The sequence below is a fragment of the Salvelinus fontinalis genome, unplaced genomic scaffold (assembly GCF_029448725.1).
Source record: "Salvelinus fontinalis isolate EN_2023a unplaced genomic scaffold, ASM2944872v1 scaffold_0354, whole genome shotgun sequence".
NCBI lineage: Eukaryota > Metazoa > Chordata > Actinopteri > Salmoniformes > Salmonidae > Salvelinus > Salvelinus fontinalis.
Genome location: NW_026600563.1, coordinates 1 through 26503, shown reverse-complemented (window position 1 = coordinate 26503; position 26503 = coordinate 1). Strand labels below are relative to the sequence as shown.

Below are 26503 nucleotides of genomic sequence, written 5' to 3'. Positions count from 1 at the left end.
CAGTGTATTCGTCAGAAGCCTTACTACACTACGCCAGCCATGATTGGCTGGACGTCGGGAAAGGGTGTCCCTCCTACCCTATAAAGAGCCCAACGCAACGTCTCTGAGTCATTCAAGAATAAGCCACATCTTCCCCGCTCATGCAAGGAGGCTGTTCTGGTGAAATACCTCACTCATACTATCAGAGACACTCCAATTTGCTTACCGCCCCAACAGGGCCACAGACGACGCAATCACACTGCACACTGCCCTATCCCATCTGGACAAGAGGAATACCTATGTGAGAATACTGTTCATCAACTACAGCTCAGCATTTAACACCATAGTACCCTCCAAACTCGTCATCATACTTGAGACCCTGGGTCTCGACCCCGCCCTGTGCAACTGGGTCCTGGACTTCCTGACGGGCCGCCCCCAGGTGGTGAGGGTAGGTAACATCTCCACCCCGCTGATCCTCAACACTGTGGCCCCACAAGTGTGTTCTCAGCCCTCTCCTGTACTCCCTGTTCACCCACGACTGCGTGGCCATGCAATCCTCCAACTCAATCATCAGGTTTGCAGACGACACTACAGTGGTAGGCTTGATTACTAACAACGACGAGACGGCCTACAAGGAGGTGAGGGCCCAAACAAAGGAGATGATCGTGGACATCAGGAAACAGCAGAGGGAGTACCCCCCTATCTACATTGACGGGACAGTAGTGGAGAGGGTAGAACGTTTTAAGTTCCTTGGCGTACACATCACGGACAAACTGAAATGGTCCACCCACACAGACAGCGTGGTGAAGAAGGCGCAGCAGCGCCTCTTCAACCTCAGGAGGCTGAAGAAATTCACTCAAACTTTTACAGGTGCACAATCGAGAGCATCCTGTTGGGCTGTACCACCGCCTGGTACGGCAACTGCTCCGCCCACAACCGTCAGGCTCTCCAGAGGGTATTGAGGTCTGCACAACGCATCACCGGGGGCAAACTACCTGCCCTCCAGGACACCTACAGCACCTGATGTCACAGGAAGGCCATAAAGATCATCAAGGACAACAACCACCCGAGCCACTGCCTGTTCACCCCGCTATCATCCAGAAGGCGAGGTCAGTACAGGTGCATCAAAGCAGGGACCGAGAGACTGAAAAACAGCTTCTATCTCAAGGCCATCAGACTGTTACAGTCATCACTAACATTGAGTGGCTGGTGCCAACATACTGACTCAACTCCAGCCACTTTAATAATGGAAAAATTTATGTAATAAATGTATCACTTGCCACTTCAAATAATGCCACTTTATATAATGTTTACATACCCTATATTACTCATCTCATATGTATATACTGTACTCTAAACCATCTTGCCTATGCCATTCGGCCATCACTCATTCATTTATTTTTTTATGTACATATTCATTACTTTACACTTGTGTGTATAAGGTAGTTGCTGTGAAATTGTTAGGTTAGATTACTCGTTGGTTATTACTGCATTGTCGGAACTAGAAGCACAAGCATTTCGCTACACTCGCATTAACATCTGCTAACCATGTGTATGTGACAAATATTTCATTTCATTTCATTTAAGTCATTTAGCAGACGCTCTTATCCAGAGCGACTTACAAATTGGAAAGTTCATACATATTCATCCTGGTCCCCCCGTGGGAACTGAACCCTGGTCCCCCCGTGGGAATTGAACCCACAACCCTGGCGTTGCAAGCGCCGTGCTCTACCAACTGAGCCACACGGGACCACAATTAGATACAATTAGATTTGAACTGTTCTAGAAGAGGGTAGACAGAAACACTAGAGAACCAGTGTAACTGTTCTAGAAGAGGGTAGACAGAAACACTAGAGAACCAGTGTAACTGTTCTAGAAGAGGGTAGACAGAAACACTAGAGAACCAGTGTAACTGTTCTAGAAGAGGGTAGACAGAAACACTAGAGAACCAGTGTAACTGTTCTAGAAGAGGGTAGACAGAAACACTAGAGAACCAGTGAAACTGTTCTAGAAGAGGGTAGACAGAAACACTAGAGAACCAGTGTAACTGTAATCCAGCAGGAGAGGATTGTGTCTGAAATCCTTCCTGAAATCCCTAGGCTGAACTTTGGGCTTTCTCTACTACCAATCTCTAAGCAAATAGAGATGGGACAACAATGTGTGTGTGTGTAAAACCACCCCACGGACTGAGATTGACTGCAAGAGAGTATGAGGTGAAGGGTTCCCATGGTAGTGAGCCCACATTTGGTGTGTGTGTGTGTGAGACCTCAGGCTATTCACAGGAACATGAGAGGGTAGCAAAGCAACAGCACTATTGTCTGAATCCTAACTTGAGAGTCGCCTGCATAACTCAAGTCTTTTATGTACACCATGCATTGATGTCAATGAGAAGACATGTAAATTGTGCATTCAATTCAATGACATCTAGCACAGAAATGTGAGTTACACGCGCAGATCTCAAATGAGGATTGACTCGTCCCTATGAGAAAAGGTTTGTGTGAAACGCACTGGTAATACACACCCTGTATCTCTTCTGTTTTCAGGTCTTCTTCAGAGGTGGCTGTACTCTCCTCTTCTGAATGAGTAGCTGGTGCTGTCGTTAAAAGTGACTGGCTAGATACAACCCTGGGAAGAAAAAAATGTAAGTGTTCAATTAGTCTAAAGCATGATCCATCAGTTGGTAGTCTAGATTAGAAGACTAGACTAGCTATATACAGTATTATGAAAATGATACACTTGAAGACTTCAATTTAATCCTATTCAGGATTTTTCTGAAAATGCACTGAAGGAAGAAAGCTGACTGTAAAATCCAATGACATGCGGCTCATTGTCATCAACTATGGCAATCATATTACAAAGCATTTCACCACTAAAGCCCACCTCACTGTCAGACAGTCAGAATGATTGGCATTCACATTTGAGTCATTTAGCAGACACTCTTATCCAGAATGACTTAGTTAGTGGCAGCTGTCCACTGTGGCTTCATAATAGGGTCTCTGTGTGGTTATAGATAGAGCTACAAGCTTTCAATGTTGAAGCAATAGAAAGTGTATTAAAAATGGATAAAACCATAACGACCGTAGAGAAATGAGCAGAACTCAATTCTATACAGTGATGTTTTTATTTCAAATCATTTCCTGTGGGTTTGAGAAAACAGTGTCCCTGTAGATTTCGGCAGGGCTAGGTATGGTACAGAGAGACAAAGACAGAGCTCATTAGATAACCACAGAAGGTCTCGTGTCTTTAACGCACACACTGGGAAACGGACATGGCAAGTGGAATCTGTCTCATAGAAGAGACAGAAGCGTCCAGGGAGATGACATCACACTATTCAGACAGAACTATAGAGGATTGACTTCCTTGTACTGTACTTCAATGGGGTACAGGAAGACCATGGTGCAAAAATAACCTACCCTTCCGCAGAGAAACCACTTAATGATTGACACACTAATTTAAAATGACACAATATCTTTGAATTTTGTAACAGGAAATAAATGATCCAGGTTTAAAATAATATTAAACCCTGGGAATCCACAGTAATACTAGCCTTGACCGTACGTAGTAAGCAATGCAAGAACTACAAATAGCGACGCAAAATGATTCTACTTAGTTGTGTAGCAAAAATACTCAGACATGTGCAGCCCCACAACTATAAACTGGTGTGCAAGTATGCAGGATTGCCATGATGTGTTTTTTTGGGCATTGCGTACGTACAGTAATAACTATGTCTTTATAGAAAGGGCTATGTATGTCTAGTGTACCTACGTTTCACATAGGCTACGTTATTACATTCATTTCCACATGGCCTGTGTATCCTATACTGTATGTTGCATGGCTGGCTTGGCAGCTACACTGTAGACATGGTGGTGTGATCATGCTTATAGCGTGTTTCAGAGAAGAGCAGCTCTATACCTACTGTACCTGTTCATCCTGGTGTCTGTGTGGGTCGTGGCTGACGGCACGTCTACAGTACTGCTCTCTGAGCACTGGGCTAGGAGGGACTCCCCCAGGCTGCTAACCGCCGCCGAGGACGACACTGCAATGACAACACACGTTTCAATCAGAGCAGTCCCAAAACAGAGAGGAAGAGGCAAAGCGAGAGGGACAACTGGGCCCAAAATCTGTCTTCTCCAGCAGGTGCTGTTTTTATTGAATTTTTCACTCACCAAGCAAGGAGTTTTTGTATGTAGGTCAATGAGTGTAGAATTTGATAGAATCTTACCCTGATGAAGACAGCTTGTCTGTTGAAACGTTGGATATTAGGTTATTAAATTATTGGATCCTCCTAAATGTTTCAAGTGTTCTACTCTGCCAGCCAGCACCTCTCCTAAATAGGTGTGCGTTTTTTGCCCCTTGTAGAATTTGATTAACATAAAATGTAATGGCTTATTTGATTGAATATAGATTTTATAATGCTTAGGTTGTTACGAGTGTACTGACATCCCGGAAACTTAGAGAAAAAAATACATTATATTGGAGTTGTGCCTGTTGTTCATACAGGCATCTGCCCTCTCATTGGTTAGAATGGGCCAACTTGATCTTGCCTCCTCCCGACTGCCTTCCATTTTTAAGACATTTCTTTTAATTGGGTATCTGCTCAATATAATGGATAATCTGTGGCAAATGTCACTCACTCAAACGAGACACTATCTAAAGTTAGTCACTGTCTGGTGTTACTGTCGCTATCATTAGTCTTTCAGACAAACTTCAGTTGTTTTTTGTAAACTGACTTCATTGTGAAATAGTAAGTCCCAAACACCAGCAATTGTGCTCACTCAGTCAAAAGGGTCAGTGTCAATATTTTGGTCTAACAGGTCTTTTTTGATTGCTTAACTAAATGATCATCAATAAGATACTAAAAAGCTCTGTGGAATTTCTTTCCTACTCACCTGGTGGACTGACTCGTCCATTGTTGTTTTGTCTCTGGAGGAAGTCCTTGTAGCACATCGAACACATGCCATTGTTTCGCGGGTTGCTGTAGAAACCGCAGCCAGTAGTGCAGAGCAGCGGCCCTTGGTTCTGGTTGGTCTCCTGGGCCATGTCCCTCCTGTGGAGGTCAAGAGGGGAGAGTTCAAAGGTCAATATGGCTATCACGCCATTTCAGTATTGGCTGCTGCCTAGGTCTAAAACATGCTTAGGTATTGGTGAAAGCCAAAGGCTAGTTTCTTGAAAAGAGAGCGGAGATGCCCAGTGTGCTGTTGCAAAAGGCTATACCACTTAGCACACACTTTTATCCAAGGTGACTTTTAGAATAAGTATGTGATCCTTGTGGTAATTGAACACACACCTGTGGTGTTGCTAGTGCCATACACTTACCAACTGAGACACACAGGACCGGAAGGAAGGAAGATTGGCTAGAGATTAGAAGACAGCCAGCTGTAGCATTGAAAGTGGTGTAAACAAAAACAAGTTGGTCACAATTCCCTAGACTTGGACTCACAAGTTCTAGAAGTTGTTTGTTGCATCACGATGCCTGAGCATTCTATGGCAACACAATGACCTAAGCACTGAAAATGTATAATCACTGGTACTTAGGCTATCTGATATTAACACATATGAGAGCTATGTAGGTTAATTGCTGAAAGTGGAAGATAAAAGTAGCTACTACTAATCTGTGTCTTTGGTCACGCCCAATCTCTGACCGACCGACTGCTGAGTGTGTATGGTGTAACTCTCACTTCTGTTTCTCTGGGCCAGCCTGCCCTTGTAAGGTAGTCAAAACAACATATAGCCTAAGCGCAGAGTTAAAATGTGCTGTATTAAAAATCAGACGAGAAACCTAAGCCTCACACTCAGTCTCCTGTATAACTAGTGACAGGCTGACACAGACTGAGGGTAAGAAGAGGGGTAGGGAATGAGGCTGCTTATGTCACCAGTACAACTGGATATGGGTGACCTAAAGACTAAGACTAGAGAGCAGAGAGACTAACTACAGGTCAAATACAGCCTAGAGACAGAGAGACTAGAGAGCAGAGACTAACTACAGGTCAAATACAGCCTAGAGACAGAGAGACTAGAGAGCACAGAGACTAACTACAGGTCAAATACAGCCTAGAGACAGAGACTAACTACAGGTCAAATACAGCCTCGGCATAGGCTAACAACTGTTGATTTACAGCTCACCTTTTTTGTTATACACTAGGCCGGGGTTCCCCAACTGGCAGGCCGCAGTTCAATTTATTTGCCCCCCCACCCACCAAGTTTTCTGAGCAAGAAAAAGGGACATAAAAGACTAAAACACCAGCAAATCAGCTCTAAATTAATTTGAGATATTTTTCAAAGAATTTCCACACATAATAAAGAGATATGTGATCATACACAAATGTAAGCAAGGTTTGAAATTACTATTTTAGTCAAATGATAACTGTTTGGGCTTCTTGCAGTCAATTTGCACGTTTACAGTAATTATGTTCTGGCCCCCTGACCATCTGCCTGCTGCTGAATCTAGTTGATGATCCCTGCACTGGGCTACATAATTGGGACTAATACATTCTATGCGGCCTCATTTTCTGTGCGGGGAACAGCATTAGGCCTAATTTGATACAGGCTACTGCTCCATAGCCAAGTTGATAGCCTACACTCTTTGTAACACTTAGGCTACTATGTCAAAACATCAAAGAAGCCACAGAAATGAAAACTCTGGTGATGTGGCATAAGCTACATAAGGATGCATCCCAAATTACATTATATTAGGCCCTGCTCAAAAGTAGTGCACTATATTTTTATGTATTTAACCTTTATTTAACTAGGCAAGTCAGTTAAAAACAAATTCTTATTTACAATGATGGCCTACACCGACCAAACCCGGGCAACGCTGGACCAATTGTTGCCGCCCTATGGGACTTCCAATCACTGCCGGTTGTGATACAGCCTGGAATCAAATCAGAGTGTCGGTAGTGACGCCTCTAGCACCGAGATGCAGTGCCTTAGACCGCTGCACCACTCGGGAGCCCAAATATAGTGAATAGGGTGCCATTTGGGACGTAGTCTAAACTAAGCCTGGATATGGTAACACTGATCTGGGTAGTAGTGATGTAATGGTGCATCTGCTGGGTTGGACATCTGGTGTATGGTTTAGTACACTGCCATTTCCTCCATGGGAGACAGGATAGGGAGGGCTGCTTCACTACCCTGAGAATACATAGGAAAATATACAGAAAGCATAACAAGTTTAAGAGAGCGTGGACGTGTGACGCCAAAGTGCCGTCAGCATCGTACTGGGCTCCTAACGTATTACGGAGAAGACATCATTTGACTTCACCATCCTAATTCTATCTTTTACATAAACAGAGTGATTTGACAGAGACAGAGAGACAGAGAGACAGAGAGAGAGAGACAGAATAATCCAGTGGTAATCTCAGGGACTGTCTTTAATCAGGGTGGATAGCAACCACTCACAGAGGGGCTGAAATACCAAGATTACCATGATGAAAAGAAAGCGAGCGATACAACAGCAGGTTAACTCAATGAAGATCATGCTAACAGTGAGCTGAGATTCACGCTCTTTCTATTGCTACAGCCTGAAACCATAGACCGCCTATAGGCTCTCCTTTTGCTCAGGTCCTGTGCCACGTTCAGAATTTGTGCCGTGCCTGTGTTATTTTTCTCCTTTGATCTGAAATAGCCTACTGGTGGAAGTGGAAGAGACATGCAGAGGTCCTAAGTAAGCATTCCGTTGGACGGTGTATATCATGTGTATCCTGTATATACGACCAATACAACTTATCCAGAGCCCATATTTATGAAGTGTCTGATCTAGGATCAGATCCTGCCTGTCCATAATAATTTGATTCATTATGATCTGAAAGGCTAAACTGATCCTAGATCAACACTCCTACTTTGAGACACTTGATAAATACAGGCTTCGATCTCAGGTTCCGCAGATCAGCACCATTCCATTCTGTCCTTCTCAATATTACTGTAATTAAAGTCCCTCCTCGCTCCCCTTCCTTACACCAATCATTGCCCCATTTCTCTACCCCTGTCCCCTTGATGCCAATCTCCAGATTAATTACAGTGAGATTTCATGATGGCCTCCTCTAGTCTAGATTACATAACATAATCTGCCATTTAAAATCTACAATAATAACAATCCCACACAAACACGTGAGAGAGAAACTCACACACACATATTTTACTTCTCCAACACTTTGTTTTTGCATTATTTAAACCAAATTGAACATGTTTCATTATTTATTTGAGGCTAAATTGATTTTATTGATGTATTATATTAAGTTAAAATGTTGTGTTCATTCAGTATTGTTGTAATTGTCATTATTACAAATAAATAAATTGGCCGATTAATCGGTATCGGCGTTTTTGGTACTCCAATATTCGGTATCGCCGTTGAAAAATCATAATCAGTAAACCTCTATTATGAACTCCAGCTGAAGCCTTGTTGCACACAGCACAGCAGAGGCTAAGGACAGTGTTATGTCATTGGCCTAGTTGTGCAACCACAGTGAATCAGTTCAACAAAGACGGACACACAGTCACGCATGACTATAGGCTACATGCTGACTCTCACACAGATAGGCCGATACCTTCACCTTGGCTGTGGAAAGAACTCTCCTCTAATAGCAAGGATGTCATCTGTGGGTATCAGCCAGGGACTTGTCATTGTCAACTGATTCCATTTATCTCAAATGGCATAATGTGGTTTGAGGGAACCAATATAACTAAATAACTGTTCTTATAGGCTGGGGTAATAGCCTACTAGTGTTGTTTGAATAGGCCAACACTATCCAAGTCACAGGAACCCATTGCCATAGGCTAGCCTACATCCACATGACATCACAGGTGTTAGCCTACATTACGATTTGACATTGGCTTTGTTTATTTAGCTAGTGAGCTATCATTTTAACTGAACAGCTGTCTTGCTACAGATCCAGCAACACTAGGTCTCTAGTAGTAGATGGACCTAGCAGCAACAGAGGAAGTATGGTTCCTGCATTGGGACTCAAAATAGTCTAATATAAGCTCTGAGATGCAACAAAGCGAAGGGCATTGTACTCTACCATCATAAAAGCTATTTGATTGTCCTAGTCCCAAGCACATTAGCTACAATATCAAACTGGGAAAATAAATGCTGCCATCAACTACACAACATTATCCAAACATATAATCAGACAATGAAAACTTGCAACAATGAACCTAGTCAGGAGCTCTTACAGTAGCTTGCAGTGAGTGTAGTAAATTGCGGTTCAAATCACATGGAACTGTGTGAAAAAGGTTGTTGTAAATCCCCAGCCTAGCCTGTATTATCGTTTTACTGCCTGTCTCAACAGTGCCCAGTATTGTTCAGATAAGTGCATCATTGTGACAGGCAATTTAGGCAGAGACAAATAACGTTGGTTGAGAATAAACCTGAAATGGGTGTCCATCACAATCATGTAACTTTGTATTGGACCAACCTCAAGAAACGTACCAATTTCCCTCTCTCTCCTTCTACTCCTCTCTTTCTCCGTCTCTACACCAGCATAGTACATCCGACATCATACGCAGAATGATCCCACAACGTAACGTACTCAACTGACTACACATAATCCATGGTCATTGGCTGTTTGTTTAGCAAACCACGCCCATATATTTGATCGTCTTGCACAAATTAAACGTCAATCATTTACAGCCTTTTAAAAACACAGCTGGTTGGACAGGGTATGTGAAAGTATACACCCCCCATACAATAGTGACAGAAAACAAGTATAATAACAAATGGTCCCTGACAAATTATTGTAACCAGCCATAACGTAAATGTAATGTTAGCGACCTCTTAATTAGCTGCCATTTATCCGTGTAACGTTAAGCAAACGTTATCTAGTGTACGTCTAAGAAGTTGCCGACGTCAACATAATTATGTAGTTAACTGCCTATGCATCTCGTCTCCACTGACTTATTATAGTTAAAATCCTAATTTAAAAACAGGGCATGTAACATTGTTTTTTTTAAGGTAGCTAGCTAACGTTAGCTAACATCAAGTGTTAAAGTTTCGTGCAGGCTAGCCGTCCTTGGATAAGTGGACACTAACCTAGTTTTCAAGGACCTAGGTCATACACTGTATGATACAGTTACAGTAGCTAACGACGTTAACTAGCTAGCTAACGTAGTAGCACTGGCAGGATAGTATATCGTATATATAGTCACACTAACGTTAGTTAGATAACTTATCTGTACCAGAACATTAGATGCTGTAGTTAAATAAAGATCCAAAGCATCATTAAAAGTTAGTGCGATATCTACTGGCTACCCAGACCTATCAGTAGCTAGCTTGTTTGAACTGACGTTGCCTTACCTTCTGTTTAACGTTACGTTTCTACTCTAAAGTAGCTAGCCCACGATAACTTTCTTGGACTTCGGAAAAGACTAGCTAGGTAAGAAAAACGAACGATATCTAACAACCACGATTGTAGGTTTGCTAACTCTACGCGGTGTTGTTGGGTCGGTCTTTTCTCGCCTCTTCCCTACCCCCAACCAGACACTGTCTATTTGTTACTTTTTTCACTTCAACTCCGACTGTAAAATTGGTGGTGACGTCACAGACAATCCGCCACACGTCACTGGGCTGTCAAATAATGCCAGTGGGGTAGTGTGATAGCCATATAGATGATAATTATGTTATTGCAGTCTGTTTAATGATTGATTGGCAAATCAATTACGTGGCTAGCTGAGTCCAATCCAAATGTAGAATTTGCTCATTTCAAGGCCAGCCTAACTTGCTGCCTTCCCTGAACTCACACACATTTTTATCTTTGGACACGAGTTTCACATTAGCCAGCATGGCCGCCTTGCGTGCAGCCAAACAAGCTATGAGGAGAGAAATAAAGAAACGAGTAGCTGCGTTGGACGATCAAGAGAAACTTCGCCAGTCTCGAGTCATTTCGCAAAAGGTAACTGCAGTGAGATATAAACAATCATGTAACAAAAAAATGGGTATCACATTTACAATGTGCTAGTGCATTTTTATTTTTGTACAACGCTACAAGCTCATTTTGTGTATGCATGTGTCCTGTCGTCATCGTCGCGTGGCCAATAGAGCTCACCGGTTTGTAGTTCTAAAAACCGGAAATCTGTTTCGTTCAGCCATTTCAATGGGAAATTGAATCATGAAAAAAATGGGGTTCTGGGATAAATGTCGAAAATAAGATCTGAGATTAACACAGGTTTATGGTGCGTTCAAGACAAATGGGAACTTGGGAAAAAGAGGTCAAATCACGACGTCACAGTGATCTTCATTTCGGGAATTTTGGACTTGGACTTGGACCCAGTTGACCTTTAAAAAAACAAATCCAGTCAGAGTTCGTTTTTTTCCCACTCAGAAGTCTAAGATTTCTGAGTTCCCAGTTAATTTGAATGTTGCATTAGGATATCTGGTATGTTACCCAACCCGGCCATGGACCCCCAGCCCACTCCCTGGAGCCCCCCCATCAGCACCTGGTAACCCGGTGTGTGGCTAGACAGCCTGTGGAGCCAAAGCCTGATTTAGTGTGAACCAGGGTGGAGTTGGTGCCTCCAATAACAGATAGACGATATTGCTTTTTAAAATAATCAAATAACTCAAACAATTCGTTTGTCAGATGTCTCCAGTTGGTGACCTCCTAGAGTGTTAAACTGGCAGTATCTTAATCCGGTTTTTAGAACTACAAACCGGTGAGCTCTATTGGCCACGCGACGATGACGACAGGACACATGCATACACAAAATGAGCTTGTAGCGTTGTACAAAAATAATTGTTCTCTATAGCTACTTTTGTGTTTAGTATTGTCAATACCTGCAAGCAGAAGACACCTAGCCACGAATGCTTTCAATTATATGTAACTTGTCTTTTACTAACAGATAGACGATATTGCTTTTTAAAATAATCAAATAACTCAAACAATTCATTTGTCAGATGTCTCCAGTTGGTGACCTCCTAGAGTGTTAAACTGGCAGTATCTTAATGCTGTAATCATATAATTACCAGTCTAACACCTCATACCTAATTACTTTAATAAAACCTAACAGCACATTTTGAATGGTTAATTTACATGCATTACTTGATGTAATTTGCTCCGTAAATGACAGGGAAATAGAAAAACGATGCCTACACTAACCCGTTTATACTCTCCTCTCAACCAGCTCTTCAAGCACCCCAAGTATGCTAGCTGTGAGCGCATCGCTGTGTTCCTCAGCATGCACGACGAGGTGAGAACAGAGGAGATAATTCAGGACTTGTTTAAGCACGGTAAAACCTGCTTTATGCCCAAGTACTTGACCCAGGGCACCAGTAACCACATGGACATGGTGAAGCTCACCAGCATGGAGGATATGATGTCACTGCCTCTGACTTCTTGGAACATCAGACAGCCTGCCGCCGCTGACAACACCAGAGAGGAGGCCTTGGAGACAGGTTAGTGTTAGTCTACACACACACACAAGCTTTTTGCCCTGCTGCTGCAAGAAAAATAAAGAAAAAAACACTGAAAAAATCACAAAGAAGAAGATATTGGAGTCCGTCCACTTTGTGTGAGAACCTATTCTATTTTTCTGTGATCTCTATATTGGTTTTACACAACAACCAAATATCCTTTATATCCTACCGAGTCAGGTAAGCGTGATGGTACCTTCTTTCAGTACGCACATAGGGCCACACGCATGCACAGAGCTTAGTTTTCGTTGTTCATATTGTTACTTTTTGGGGAGAAAAAATGTATTCCCAATCAAAATCCTCTTTTCCCTAACCCATAACCTTTAACCTAACTCAAACCATAAATGCCTAACCTAAACCTAACCCTTAAGTAAAATAAAATGTTAACAAATTCAGGATATGAAAAAAGTCCTGACTGTTTTCCTACCTTGTCAGGACATTCCGGTGACTTGTGTGGACCTGATAAGGTTGAAAATATTTACACACACACACACACACACACACACACACACACACACACACACACACACACACACACACACACACACACACACACACACACACACACACACACACACACACACACACACACACACACACACACACACACACACACACACACACAGGGTGCCCTATGTTGATACGATCCTCACAGTGTGTGTTGACACGTTGTACTTTAGTTTGCCTGTTTTATATTACCATCTGTGTGTATCATAACACACTTATTACCTATTTGTTTGAATTACCTAAATCCTGGCACGGCCTTGCAATGTTCGTCTTTCTTCCCTTATACACAGTTAATCTTTGTTCCCCTATGGGCCCTGTTCAGAAGTAGTGCACTATTTAGGGAAAAGTTGCCATTTGGGATGCATGCACAGTCTCCAACGTGTGACACCATGTCAGTGTCAGATCAAAGTTCCTGTTTTGGTTTCCTCCACAAGATGGTGGTATAGCACCATCATCAAGACTGATCAAAATGGTAGTCTCCTGCAATAACAATCTTAAGTCTGCCCACACACCTGTCATGTGACACTTAATCGAAATACTATGCAAGGGGATGGATGGAATTGCCCCAACACTGATCCAAGGTCATTTACCCCCTAAAGGTTCATCTTTGGGTAGGGGGAGGATAAACTGATCCTAGATCTGGTAACATCTACCCTGAGCACCAAATAAGCACTGTGAATCATTGGTGAAGTTGCATAATTCTATTGTAATCAACTCTGCTGCTGCTGTATAATAAGAAAGATCATATTGATAATGGTTATTAGCATTGTAATCTCTTGGATGGTGAATACTTATTTTTCTCACTGTCAACCTCAACTATTTTAATCCAGACCGTCACAGTTTTAATCATTAGATAGGATATGAAATACCGACGCCTGGGGAGGAAATGTGTTTGTTGTCTCTGAGTCTATTTGAGCTGTGTGTAACAGTTTAACTTTAGAGCGTCCCCTCGCCCCGACCCGGGCGCGAACCAGGGACCCTCTGCACACATCAACAACAGTCACCCACGAAGCATCGTTACCCATCGCTCCACAAAAGCCGCGGCCCTTGCAGAGCAAAGGGAAACCCTACTTCAAGGTCTCAGAGCAAGTGACGTAACCAATTGAAAGGCTATTAGCGCGCACCACCGCTAACTAACTAGCTAGCCATTTCACATCCGTTACATGTGCAAATGTCATCATGACTTCTGGAACCAAACTGGTCATAACCACACTCCTTCATTGTGTAACAGTATAGCTTCCGTCCCTCTCCTCGCCCCTACCTGGGCTCGAACCAGGGACCCTCTGCACACATCGACAACAGCCACCCTCAAAGCATCGTTACCCATCGCTCCACAAAAGAAGAGCAAGGGAAACAACTACTTCAAGGTCTCAGAGCGAGACCGCATATGCATATGTATGCGCGCTAATAGCATATGTATGAATTCACTCCTGTCTGGCAATAACCTGTGTCAATTCTAAATATCGCCCTAACTCACCTCATGCACTCTACTCGCCAGCTCAAGTAACCAGGTTCACTTGTAACCAGGTTCACTCGTAACCAGGTTCACTCGTAACCAGGTTCACTTTTGGCATTGGTGACTATAGAAAGTCTACACTCCCTTTAACTTTTTTCACATTTTGTTGCGTTCCAAAGTGGGATAAAAATTGATTTCATTTTTCTTTTTTGTCAACGATCTTCACAAAATACTCCTGTCAAAGTGGAAGAAAAAAGTCAATAAAAAAAAAGATGAATGAAAATAAAACCATAATATACCTTGATTAGATAAGTATTCACCCCTCTGTGTCAATACATGTCAGAAACACATTTGTCAGAGATTTCAGCGGTCAGTTTTCTTGGGTAAGTCTCTAATAGCTTTGCACACCTGTATTGTGCAATATTAGCCTATTATTATTTTGAAAATTCTTCAAGATCTGTCAAGGTGTTGGAGATCATGGCTAGACAGAAATGTTTCACGTCTTGCCATATATTTTCATGCAGAGTTTAAGTCAAAACTGTAACTTGGCCACAGGAACATTCACTGTGTTCTTGGTAAGCAACTCCAGTAGATTTGGCTTTGTGTTGTAGGTTATTGTCCTGTTGAAAGGTGAATTCCTCTCCCAGTGTCTGGTGTAAAGCAGACTGAAGCAGGTTTTCCTCTAGGATTTTACCTGCGCATAGCTCCATCCCGTTTCTTTTCATCCTGAAAAACTCCCCAGTCTTTGCCGATGTCAAGCATACCCATACCATGATGCAGCTACCCCCATGCTTGAAAATAAGGAGGCAGTTACTCAGTGATGTGTTGTGTTGGATTTGGCATAAGGCTTTGCATTTCTTTTCCTTGTTTTTTTTGCAGTATTACTTTAGTGCCTTGTTGCATACATATGCATGTATTCTGTATATTTGTATTCTTCTTTTCACTCTGTGATTTAGGTCATTATTGTGGAGTCACTACAATGTTGTTGATCCATCCTCAGTTTTCTCCCATCACAGCCATTGAACTCTAGCTGTTTTAAAATCACCAATGGCGTCATGGTGACATCCTTAAGCAGTTTCCTTCCTGTCCTGCAGCTCAGTTCAGAAGGACGACTGCATCATTGATGTGTCTGGGTGGTTTAATACATCATCCACAGCATCATTATTACCTTGACCAAGCTTAAAGATATATTCAATGTCTAATTTGTTATTGTTACCCATCTACCAATCACTGCCCTCCTTTATGAGGCTTTCGATAAAGCTCCCTGGTCTTTGTAGTTGAATCTGTGCTAGAAATTTAATATTTGACTCAGGGATCTTACATATGTTGTATGTATGGGGGACAGAGGAAAGGATAGTCATTAAAAATCATGTCAACCCCTGTTATTTCACACAGAGGGAGTCCTTATTTGATTGGTGAAGCCAAGTAACTAATTTAGGTTTGCCTAAACAAAGAGGGTGAATACTTTTGCAATGATTATTTTAGTTGTTTCATTTTTATTCATTTGTAAAAAACAATATTTTCTATTCAACTTTACTTTAAAAAAAACGGTTAAATCTATTTCAATCCCACTTAAAAACACAAGAAAATGTGAAAAAAGTTCCATGGGGTGTAGCCTTTCTATAGTCTCTATACCAACCAATCACGTCTTCAGTTTAGGGCTTCCTCTGACCGTGAACAGCTGGTTTGATGAATTTATCTCGACTCTGACTCAGTCCTGCAGCCTTGAATACCTCTCATGAACCTATCATGGCTGTTGTCAAGGAAACTACAGATAGACCATAATGCAAAGCAAATTTAAATACATGAGATGAAAAAAAAAAAAAAAGATTTGCTTTGATTATCGTCATGGTTTTCACATAGCAACAAGAAGGGCACCTTATTCCAAGTACCTTGAATATTCCCAGTAGCTGACAGAAGGGTTTAGACCATATTATTTCCCCTTTTCATAACAGCAGTTCCATCCTCATAACGAATGTCTCTTTGTCCTGGGGTGCATAGAAAGCAAAGGTCTGGAGGTGTGGTGTGTGTGTGGGGGGACAACACAACACAAATTGCTACCTGCCAGGATTGCCATCTTGCTGAGCATCTGAAACTTGTCTTCAAAGCATTTTCTTCTTGTTCAGATACTTACTTACATGTGGAGAGAGAGAGAACACAGCTGAGAGAGAGAGAACACGGCAGAGCGAGAGAACACGGCAGAGAGAGAGAGCGAGAGAACACGGCAGAGAGAGAGAGCGAGAGAACACGGCAGAGAGAGAGAGCGAGAGAACACGGCAGAGAGAGAGAGAGAGAGAACACGGCAGAGAGAGAGAGAACACGGCAGAGAGAGAGAGAACACGGCAGAGAGAGAGAGAACACGGCAGAGAGAGAGAGAACACGGCAGAGCGAGAGACCGAGAGAACACGGCAGAGCGAGAGACCGAGAGAACACGGCAGAGCGAGAGACCGAGAGAACACGGCAGAGAGAGAGAGAACACGGCAGAGCGAGAGACCGAGAGAACACGGCAGAGCGAGAGACCGAGAGAACACGGCAGAGCGAGAGACCGAGAGAACACGGCAGAGAGAGAGAGAACACGGCAGAGAGAGAGAGAACACGGCAGAGAGAGAGAGAACACGGCAGAGCGAGAGACCGAGAGAGAACACGGCAGAGAGAGAGAGACCGAGAGAGAACACTGCAGAGAGAGAGAGACCGAGAGAGAACACTGCAGAGAGAGAGAGACCGAGAGAGAACACTGCAGAGAGAGCGAGAGAACGCGGCAGAGAGAGCGAGAGAACACGGCAGAGCGAGAGACCGAGAGAACACGGCAGAGAGAGAGACCGAGAGAACACGGCAGAGAGAGAGACCGAGAGAACACGGCAGAGAGAGAGAGAACACGGCAGAGAGAGAGAGCGAGAGAACGCGGCAGAGAGAGAGAGAACACGGCAGAGCGAGAGACCGAGAGAACACGGCAGAGCGAGAGACCGAGAGAGAACACTGCAGAGAGAGAGAGACCGAGAGAGAACACTGCAGAGAGAGAGAGACCGAGAGAGAACACTGCAGAGAGAGAGAGACCGAGAGAGAACACTGCAGAGAGAGAGAGACCGAGAGAGAACACTGCAGAGAGAGAGAGACCGAGAGAGAACACTGCAGAGAGAGAGAGACCGAGAGAGAACACTGCAGAGAGAGAGAGAGCGAGAGAACGCGGCAGAGAGAGCGAGAGAACGCGGCAGAGAGAGCGAGAGAACGCGGCAGAGAGAGCGAGAGAACGCGGCAGAGAGAGAGACCGAGAGAACACGGCAGAGAGAGAGACCGAGAGAACACGGCAGAGCGAGAGACCGAGAGAACACGGCAGAGCGAGAGACCGAGAGAACACGGCACAGAGAGAGACCGAGAGAACGCGGCAGAGAGAGAGACCGAGAGAACGCGGCAGAGAGAGAGAGAACACGGCAGAGAGAGAGAGCGAGAGAACACGGCAGAGAGAGAGAGCGAGAGAACACGGCAGAGAGAGAGAGCGAGAGAACACGGCAGAGAGAGAGAGAGAGAGAACACGGCAGAGAGAGAGAGAACACGGCAGAGAGAGAGAGAACACGGCAGAGAGAGAGAGAACACGGCAGAGCGAGAGACCGAGAGAACACGGCAGAGCGAGAGACCGAGAGAACACGGCAGAGCGAGAGACCGAGAGAACACGGCAGAGCGAGAGAACACGGCAGAGAGAGAGAGCGAGAGAACACGGCAGAGAGAGAGAGCGAGAGAACACGGCAGAGAGAGAGAGCGAGAGAACACGGCAGAGAGAGAGAGCGAGAGAACACGGCAGAGAGAGAGAGAGAGAGAACACGGCAGAGAGAGAGAGAACACGGCAGAGAGAGAGAGAACACGGCAGAGAGAGAGAGAACACGGCAGAGAGAGAGAGAACACGGCAGAGAGAGAGAGAACACGGCAGACCGAGAGACCGAGAGAACACGGCAGAGCGAGAGACCGAGAGAACACGGCAGAGCGAGAGACCGAGAGAACACGGCAGAGCGAGAGACCGAGAGAACACGGCAGAGACCGAGAGAACACGGCAGAGAGAGAGAGAACACGGCAGAGAGAGAGAGAACACGGCAGAGCGAGAGACCGAGAGAGAACACGGCAGAGCGAGATACCGAGAGAGAACACTGCAGAGAGAGAGAGACCGAGAGAGAACACTGCAGAGAGAGAGAGACCGAGAGAGAACACTGCAGAGAGAGAGAGACCGAGAGAGAACACTGCAGAGAGAGCGAGAGAACGCGGCAGAGAGAGCGAGAGAACACGGCAGAGCGAGAGACCGAGAGAACACGGCAGAGAGAGAGACCGAGAGAACACGGCAGAGAGAGAGAGAACACGGCAGAGAGAGAGAGCGAGAGAACGCGGCAGAGAGAGAGAGAACACGGCAGAGAGAGAGAGCGAGAGAACGCGGCAGAGAGAGAGAGAACACGGCAGAGCGAGAGACCGAGAGAACACGGCAGAGCGAGAGACCGAGAGAGAACACTGCAGAGAGAGAGAGACCGAGAGAGAACACTGCAGAGAGAGAGAGACCGAGAGAGAACACTGCAGAGAGAGAGAGACCGAGAGAGAACACTGCAGAGAGAGAGAGACCGAGAGAGAACACTGCAGAGAGAGAGAGAGCGAGAGAACGCGGCAGAGAGAGCGAGAGAACGCGGCAGAGAGAGCGAGAGAACGCGGCAGAGAGAGCGAGAGAACGCGGCAGAGAGAGAGACCGAGAGAACACGGCAGAGAGAGAGACCGAGAGAACACGGCAGAGCGAGAGACCGAGAGAACACGGCAGAGCGAGAGACCGAGAGAACACGGCAGAGCGAGAGACCGAGAGAACACGGCACAGAGAGAGACCGAGAGAACGCGGCAGAGAGAGAGACCGAGAGAACGCGGCAGAGAGAGAGAGAACACGGCAGAGAGAGAGAGAACACGGCAGAGAGAGAGAGAACACGGCAGAGCGAGAGACCGAGAGAACACGGCAGAGCGAGAGACCGAGAGAACACGGCAGAGCGAGAGACCGAGAGAACACGGCACAGAGAGAGACCGAGAGAACGCGGCAGAGAGAGAGACCGAGAGAACGCGGCAGAGAGAGAGAGAACACGGCAGAGAGAGAGAGAACACGGCAGAGAGAGAGAGAACACGGCAGAGCGAGAGACCGAGAGAACGCGGCAGAGCGAGAGACCGAGAGAACGCGGCAGAGAGAGAGAGCGAGAGAACGCGGCAGAGAGTGAGAGCGAGAGAACGCGGCAGAGAGAGAGAGCGAGAGAACGCGGCAGAGAGAGAGAGCGAGAGAACGCGGCAGAGAGAGAGAGCGAGAGAACGCGGCAGAGAGAGAGAGCGAGAGAACGCGGCAGAGAGAGAGAGCGAGAGAACGCGGCAGAGAGAGAGCGAGAGAACGCGGCAGAGAGAGAGCGAGAGAACGCGGCAGAGAGAGAGAGCGAGAGAACGCGGCAGAGAGAGAGAGAGAACACAGCTGAGAGAGAGAGAACACAGCTGAGAGAGAGAGAACACAGCTGAGAGAGAGAGAACACAGCTGAGAGAGAGAGAGAACACAGCTGAGAGAGAGAGAGAACACAGCTGAGAGAGAGAGAGAACACAGCTGAGAGAGAGAGAGAACACAGCTGAGAGAGAGAGAGAACACAGCTGAGAGAGAGAGAGAACACAGCTGAGAGAGAGAGAGAGAGAGAGAGAGAGAGAGGGCAATGGCATTTTGGCACAGCAGGAGTAGATGTCCTTCAGAAAGTGAATGATTTAACATTCATCTGAGATCTTTGTTATTGGCTAGGAATCGAAAGACTGGAGTAGATAAAAACAGAGACCATTGATTGGGCTCTCAGTGTTATTTACACATTGGGAGGGTGTGTGTGTGTGTGACAGCGTGCGTGTCAATAACTATCAGGGTTCGAGTAGCATTACATCCTTACTGCCATTTAAAGTAGATGATGTGATGCCAGATGAGTCATGTGAACAACAGTAGGCTACATGCATCAATAATAGATGGATGTTACCATGCAGTGTGGAGCGCCGGAGAAGAGACCGAAGCAGTATGGCATCCCCAACCTGCTGCTGTTGTGAGGAACGAGTATGCATAATGTCCCTGCTTAATCTGCATAAATGATTCATGAATGTCATGGTTGCGTGACAACAGGAAGAGCTTTTGATATTAGAGTCTCAGCTACACCGAGCAGAATGGAGTGAGAGGTTCACATCATCACCAGAAGCCTGGTGCCTCATTCAAAAAGTGCTGATCTAGGATCAGGTCCACCCTTTCCATGTAATCTTGATCATTTTAATCTTAAAGACAAAACGGATTCTAGATCAGCACTCTTACCCTGAGACGATTGATACATACGGGCCCTGATATCAGATGTTCTAAGAAACATTCTGTGAATCATCTCATCTGTTATTTCTTTGGGTTGTCAGCGAGCACTTGATGCTATGGTTACACCAGGATGTTGTGAAATATTCATCCAAGGCCTTGTGAAGTCTTGCAGCGAACACCATCCATCTTTTGACTCTCAGAGAATCTGTAGCTTGTTGGGTCTGATGGAATTATAAAGAATTGATCATGCTGGAGACTGTACAACTGGCATGTTTTAGTTCTGGCATTTATTGAAGCAGGCCTGCAGTTCACTGCTACGAGCAACACTAGTATTTTTAGCCACATTTATTTTGTGGGGTGGAGTGTATATCTGTTTTAAATAGGATGAACAGCGTTTTATAGCTTTGAGAAACTCCTTTCTTGTTCTTGAACCAACCAATCCTTTCATAGTGTTGTACTTTGACCACCATACAGGGGTAAGGCAACTGTTTAACAATATGTATTGTCATTCAGGTTGAAGATCAGACATCCTGTTTTAAACATGCATAGTGATGGCTAACTATAGACCTATATCACCACTGCTGTAAAACCTCTGACCCAGATAACAAGTATACATTGTGCTCACATAAGGGAGATGGCTAACTATAGACCTATATCACCACTGCTGTAAAACCTCTGACCCAGATAACAAGTATACATTGTGCTCACATAAGGGAGATGGCATCTGGTCATGGGCATCAGCTCTCTGGAAAATCAAATAAATAGTTCATAAGGTATTCTAGTAAGCCTCCTCCTCATTCATGTCTTTCCATGTCTTCCTCCCATGCAGGAGGTCTTGACCTGATCTTGATGCCAGGCCTGGGATTTGACAGGAATGGGAACCGGCTGGGCCGAGGGAAGGGCTTCTACGACACATACCTGGAACGCTGTATGAAGCACCCCAAGGGGAAGCCGTACACCATCGCTCTGGCCTTCAGGGAGCAGCTGTGTCAGGACATACCTGTGGGCCACAACGACGTGCTGATAGACGAGGTCCTGTATGATGTCCTGGACTAGTTAAAAAGCACATTTTCATATTTCTGAAGTAGATCTCTATTTGTGATGTAAATGAAATGGCCTAGAAGGGTTCAGACACCTTTTTTTGTGATTTGGCTTGTTTTTGAGAAACTTACCCCAGCCGTGATACACTTCCTTGCTCGTTATGCAGTAATCGGGCAACGCAAAAGACATGAACAAAACCCACCCAAATATGTTGTTTTAGAAACGGACTGTCACTATAGTGATGGAGGTCTTTAGATGTTGTACACACTAAATTGTTATCTAACGTTATCTTCCATTTTGTGCGGCTGGAGCCGTTTCTTCTAGCAGCTGTGCTGCGCGGGCTGTGTCCGTGTACTAAAGGGGCGCGCTCAACCTGCACAGCTGCCGGGGGGAAACAGTGCAAGTTGACCAAAATGGATTCTAATGTTGTGGATACATTTCGGAATGACACAATTGAACATGTACAACATCTTAAGACCTACATCACTATACTGAAAGTCCATTTCTAAAAGGACATATTGGGGTGTTTTTGGAGCTTTTGTTCATGTCTTTTATGTGCCCTGATACTGCACAACAAGCAATGAGGAAGTGTATCATGGCTGGGAGAAATGTATGAAAAACAAGACAAATCTCACACCACACGGTCTGGACCCTTCTAGAACATGCCATTTACACCAGAAACAGAGATCTAATTTAGAAATAGTAAAATTCTCCTTTAACTGTGATGGGAATAGTCAACTGGACTACAATGGTATGATTATGAAATCAGTGGAGGCTGAGGGGAGGACGGCTCATAATAATGGCTGGAATGGAGCAAATGGAATGGCATCAAACCATGTGTTTACATACCATTCCACTGACTCCGCTCCAGCCATTACCACAAGCCCGTCCACCCCAATGAAGGTGCCACAACCTGTGGATGAAATTGTATTATACAGCACATTATATCATATTATGTGATCCCAGCTAACAGATATTGGTTCCCAAAACACTGTGGGAAAGTTATTTCAAACAACCAAAAGAGAACCTTTAGGGAACGTTCTGTGCTAGCTGTGATGATATTGTTTGGTATGATGATATTCTCATAAGACATGAAGCTGGTAACTAGTCAACAAGACGGTGGTGGAGCTGAGCCTGCTGGCCCCATTCCAATCAGATCATTAGCCCTTACTCCAAGGTTTTTGTTTAAATACTGATCCAATCCATTTAAATCTTCTAGTGGGGGCATCAACAAGGGCCTAAGTAAAGGGCCAGGGTTCAGTTTGGACTTGGGACCTCTTAAGTGCTTGCTAAAGACCCCTAGTAATGATAATGGTCAAAGGAGTTGTCTTAGAATGTACCTGAATTGGTGAGGAATAAACTGTTCTCTACAGATGACACTTCTACCATGACACTACCTTGTTTCCATTTCAAGATCCCTGTGATTTCAGTTATTAGATTTTTTAAAAACTGTTAACTTCCTGGTCTTCTATAATGAGATGATTATGCTGCCATCAGGGGACACAGGAAGTTTGGTTAGGAATAAAGACGGCTGAATGAACACACGCTTGTTGATTGCTCACCAAAGCTAGCTAGCATAGTTTGGTGTCAGAAGTGGGATCCAAAACCCTCCATTGTCTTAACAAAGGAATAACAGTATTGGTACTGGAGACTGAGAGCATGCTGAGAATGACTGACTGGCAGAATGTTAATGAACTGCCTAGTGACTGCCTCGCTTGTTTGCCTAATTGCTGTGATGCCCTTGGGAATATATCCATACTTTTCTGGTAAAGTCTTTTTATGTTTTGCTTATCAAAGCCATGCCTGTTTCAAACTGAGACTGAATGACATGACATGTGTAAGTGCCACAGCATGAATCTCAGAAAGCTCTATGGCTCACCGTAGATCCAAGAGTTAAACACTAAGATCTTCTCTCTTTTTGTGTCACCACACTGGAACATACATTGCTGGACCTCCGTTTCTTTTATTACTGAAGACCATGATTATTTAGATCAGGAAACTTTTGTTCCTGGGCTGTAACAAAAGGCTGTACACACCTACAGTAGACCTTCAGAACCATAGTCATCCATCCATGATATAGACAAGACCTTCAGAACCATAGTCATCCATCCACGATCTAAACAAGACCTTCAGAACCATAGTCATCCATCCACGATATAAACAAGACCTTCAGAACCATAGTCATCCATCCATGATATAAACAAGACCTTCAGAACCATAGTCATCCATCCACGATCTAAACAAGACCTTCAGAACCATAGTCATCCATCCACGATCTAAACAAGACCTTCAGAACCATAGTCATCCATCCATGATATAGACAAGACCTTCAGAACCATAGTCATCCATCCACGATCTAAACAAGACCTTCAGAACCACAGTCATCCATCCATGATATAGACAAGACCTTCAGAACCATAGTCATCCATCCATGATATAGACAAGACCTTCAGAACCATAGTCATCCATCCACGATCTAAACAAGACCTTCAGAACCATAGTCATCCATCCATGATATAGACAAGACCTTCAGAACCATAGTCATCCATCCACGATCTAAACAAGACCTTCAGAACCATAGTCATCCATCCATGATATAGACAAGACCTTCAGAACCATAGTCATCCATCCATGATCTAAACAAGACCTTCAGAACCACAGTCATCCATCCATGATATAGACAAGACCTTCAGAACCATAGTCATCCATCCATGATATAAACAAGACCTTCAGAACCATAGTCATCCATCCATGATATAAACAAGACCTTCAGAACCACAGTCATCCATCCATGATATAAACAAGACCTTCAGAACCATAGTCATCCATCCATGATATAAACAAGACCTCCAGAACCACAGTCATCCATCCATGATATAAACAAGACCTTCAGAACCACAGTCATCCATCCATGATATAGACAAGACCTTCAGAACCACAGTCATCCATCCATGATATAGACAAGACCTTCAGAACCACAGTCATCCATCCATGATATAAACAAGACCTTCAGAACCATAGTCATCCATCCATGATATAAACAAGACCTTCAGAACCACAGTCATCCATCCATGATATAGACAAGACCTTCAGAACCACAGTCATCCATCCATGATCTAAACAAGACCTTCAGAACCATAGTCATCCATCCATGATCTAAACAAGACCTTCAGAACCATAGTCATCCATCCATGATCTAAACAAGACCTTCAGAACCATAGTCATCCATCCATGATCTAAACAAGACCTTCAGAACCATAGTCATCCATCCACGATCTAAACAAGACCTTCAGAACCATAGTCATCCATCCACGATCTAAACAAGACCTTCAGAACCATAGTCATCCATCCATGATATAGACAAGACCTTCAGAACCATAGTCATCCATCCACGATCTAAACAAGACCTTCAGAACCACAGTCATCCATCCATGATATAGACAAGACCTTCAGAACCATAGTCATCCATCCATGATATAGACAAGACCTTCAGAACCATAGTCATCCATCCACGATCTAAACAAGACCTTCAGAACCATAGTCATCCATCCATGATATAGACAAGACCTTCAGAACCATAGTCATCCATCCACGATCTAAACAAGACCTTCAGAACCATAGTCATCCATCCATGATATAGACAAGACCTTCAGAACCATAGTCATCCATCCATGATCTAAACAAGACCTTCAGAACCACAGTCATCCATCCATGATATAGACAAGACCTTCAGAACCATAGTCATCCATCCATGATATAGACAAGACCTTCAGAACCATAGTCATCCATCCATGATATAAACAAGACCTTCAGAACCATAGTCATCCATCCATGATATAAACAAGACCTTCAGAACCATAGTCATCCATCCATGATATAGACAAGACCTTCAGAACCACAGTCATCCATCCATGATATAGACAAGACCTTCAGAACCATAGTCATCCATCCACGATCTAAACAAGACCTTCAGAACCATAGTCATCCATCCATGATATAGACAAGACCTTCAGAACCATAGTCATCCATCCACGATCTAAACAAGACCTTCAGAACCATAGTCATCCATCCATGATATAGACAAGACCTTCAGAACCATAGTCATCCATCCATGATCTAAACAAGACCTTCAGAACCACAGTCATCCATCCATGATATAGACAATACCTTCAGAACCATAGTCATCCATCCATGATATAGACAAGACCTTCAGAACCATAGTCATCCATCCATGATATAGACAAGACCTTCAGAACCATAGTCATCCATCCACGATCTAAACAAGACCTTCAGAACCATAGTCATCCATCCATGATATAGACAAGACCTTCAGAACCATAGTCATCCATCCATGATATAAACAAGACCTTCAGAACCATAGTCATCCATCCATGATATAGACAAGACCTTCAGAACCACAGTCATCCATCCATGATATAGACAATACCTTCAGAACCATAGTCATCCATCCATGATATAGACAAGACCTTCAGAACCATAGTCATCCATCCATGATATAGACAAGACCTTCAGAACCATAGTCATCCATCCATGATATAGACAAGACCTTCAGAACCATAGTCATCCATCCACGATCTAAACAAGACCTTCAGAACCATAGTCATCCATCCATGATATAGACAAGACCTTCAGAACCATAGTCATCCATCCATGATATAGACAAGACCTTCAGAACCATAGTCATCCATCCACGATCTAAACAAGACCTTCAGAACCACAGTCATCCATCCATGATATAGACAAGACCTTCAGAACCACAGTCATCCATCCACGATCTAAA

At 44.2% G+C, this 26503-nt stretch overlaps 2 protein-coding genes and 1 long non-coding RNA gene across 18 annotated transcripts in view; 1 reads left to right on the top strand and 2 right to left on the bottom strand.

Moving 5' to 3' along the window:
- The window catches only part of LOC129845736 (uncharacterized), a 32946-nt gene extending 7054 nt beyond the window's left edge, over window positions 1–25892 (bottom strand). Inside the window, exons 1-7 of one of the 14 annotated variants that reach the window (XR_008758087.1) lie at window positions 25830–25892; window positions 25630–25789; window positions 24950–25549; window positions 24670–24709; window positions 23990–24269; window positions 23870–23909; window positions 23813–23829 (exon numbers count right to left, since the gene is read on the bottom strand). This is a non-coding gene — a long non-coding RNA (uncharacterized LOC129845736). Of the gene's footprint in view, window positions 1–23256; window positions 23830–23856; window positions 23950–23982; window positions 24270–24549; window positions 24590–24669; window positions 24710–24949; window positions 25550–25629 lie in introns of those variants that run through there. The other 13 variants (XR_008758083.1, XR_008758086.1, XR_008758084.1 and 10 more) reach the window with 13 other exon arrangements.
- Window positions 1931–9505, bottom strand: LOC129845735 (AN1-type zinc finger protein 6-like). Of its 3 annotated transcripts, none has more exons than XM_055913618.1 (4): window positions 9407–9505; window positions 4869–5026; window positions 3901–4015; window positions 2379–2604 (listed from the first exon to the last, which is right to left on the bottom strand). In XM_055913618.1, exons 2-4 carry the CDS (start codon window positions 5017–5019, stop codon window positions 2394–2396), a joined length of 477 nt encoding a protein of 158 aa, XP_055769593.1. In that variant the 5' UTR covers window positions 5020–5026; window positions 9407–9505; the 3' UTR covers window positions 2379–2393. The 3 variants fall into 3 exon arrangements, with proteins under 3 accessions (XP_055769595.1, XP_055769593.1, XP_055769594.1); XM_055913619.1 differs by having other exon boundaries at window positions 9393–9479; XM_055913620.1 differs by lacking the exon at window positions 9407–9505 and having other exon boundaries at window positions 1931–2604.
- On the top strand, window positions 10554–23242 carry LOC129845734 (5-formyltetrahydrofolate cyclo-ligase-like). The gene is made up of 3 exons (XM_055913617.1): window positions 10554–10865; window positions 12094–12364; window positions 21491–23242. The coding sequence occupies exons 1-3, from the start codon at window positions 10755–10757 to the stop codon at window positions 21715–21717; spliced, it is 609 nt and encodes a 202-aa protein (XP_055769592.1). The 5' UTR covers window positions 10554–10754; the 3' UTR covers window positions 21718–23242.
- Window positions 25893–26503: the final 611 nt, after the last annotated feature.

What these genes read in the sequence shown, in the direction of transcription:
- LOC129845735 (XM_055913618.1), bottom strand. Translation starts at nt 5,019, where the DNA reads ATGGCCCAGGAGACCAACCAGAACCAAGGGCCGCTGCTCTGCACTACT. An exon ending in TGGACGAGTCAGTCCACCAG is followed by an intron (nt 4,016 to 4,868) that starts GTGAGTAGGAAA and finishes TTGTCATTGCAG; the next exon opens with TGTCGTCCTCGGCGGCGGTT. An exon ending in ACAGACACCAGGATGAACAG is followed by an intron (nt 2,605 to 3,900) that starts GTACAGTAGGTA and finishes TTTTCTTCCCAG; the next exon opens with GGTTGTATCTAGCCAGTCAC.
- LOC129845734 (XM_055913617.1), top strand. Translation starts at nt 10,755, where the DNA reads ATGGCCGCCTTGCGTGCAGCCAAACAAGCTATGAGGAGAGAAATAAAG. An exon ending in CTCGAGTCATTTCGCAAAAG is followed by an intron (nt 10,866 to 12,093) that starts GTAACTGCAGTG and finishes CCTCTCAACCAG; the next exon opens with CTCTTCAAGCACCCCAAGTA. An exon ending in AGAGGAGGCCTTGGAGACAG is followed by an intron (nt 12,365 to 21,490) that starts GTTAGTGTTAGT and finishes CCTCCCATGCAG; the next exon opens with GAGGTCTTGACCTGATCTTG.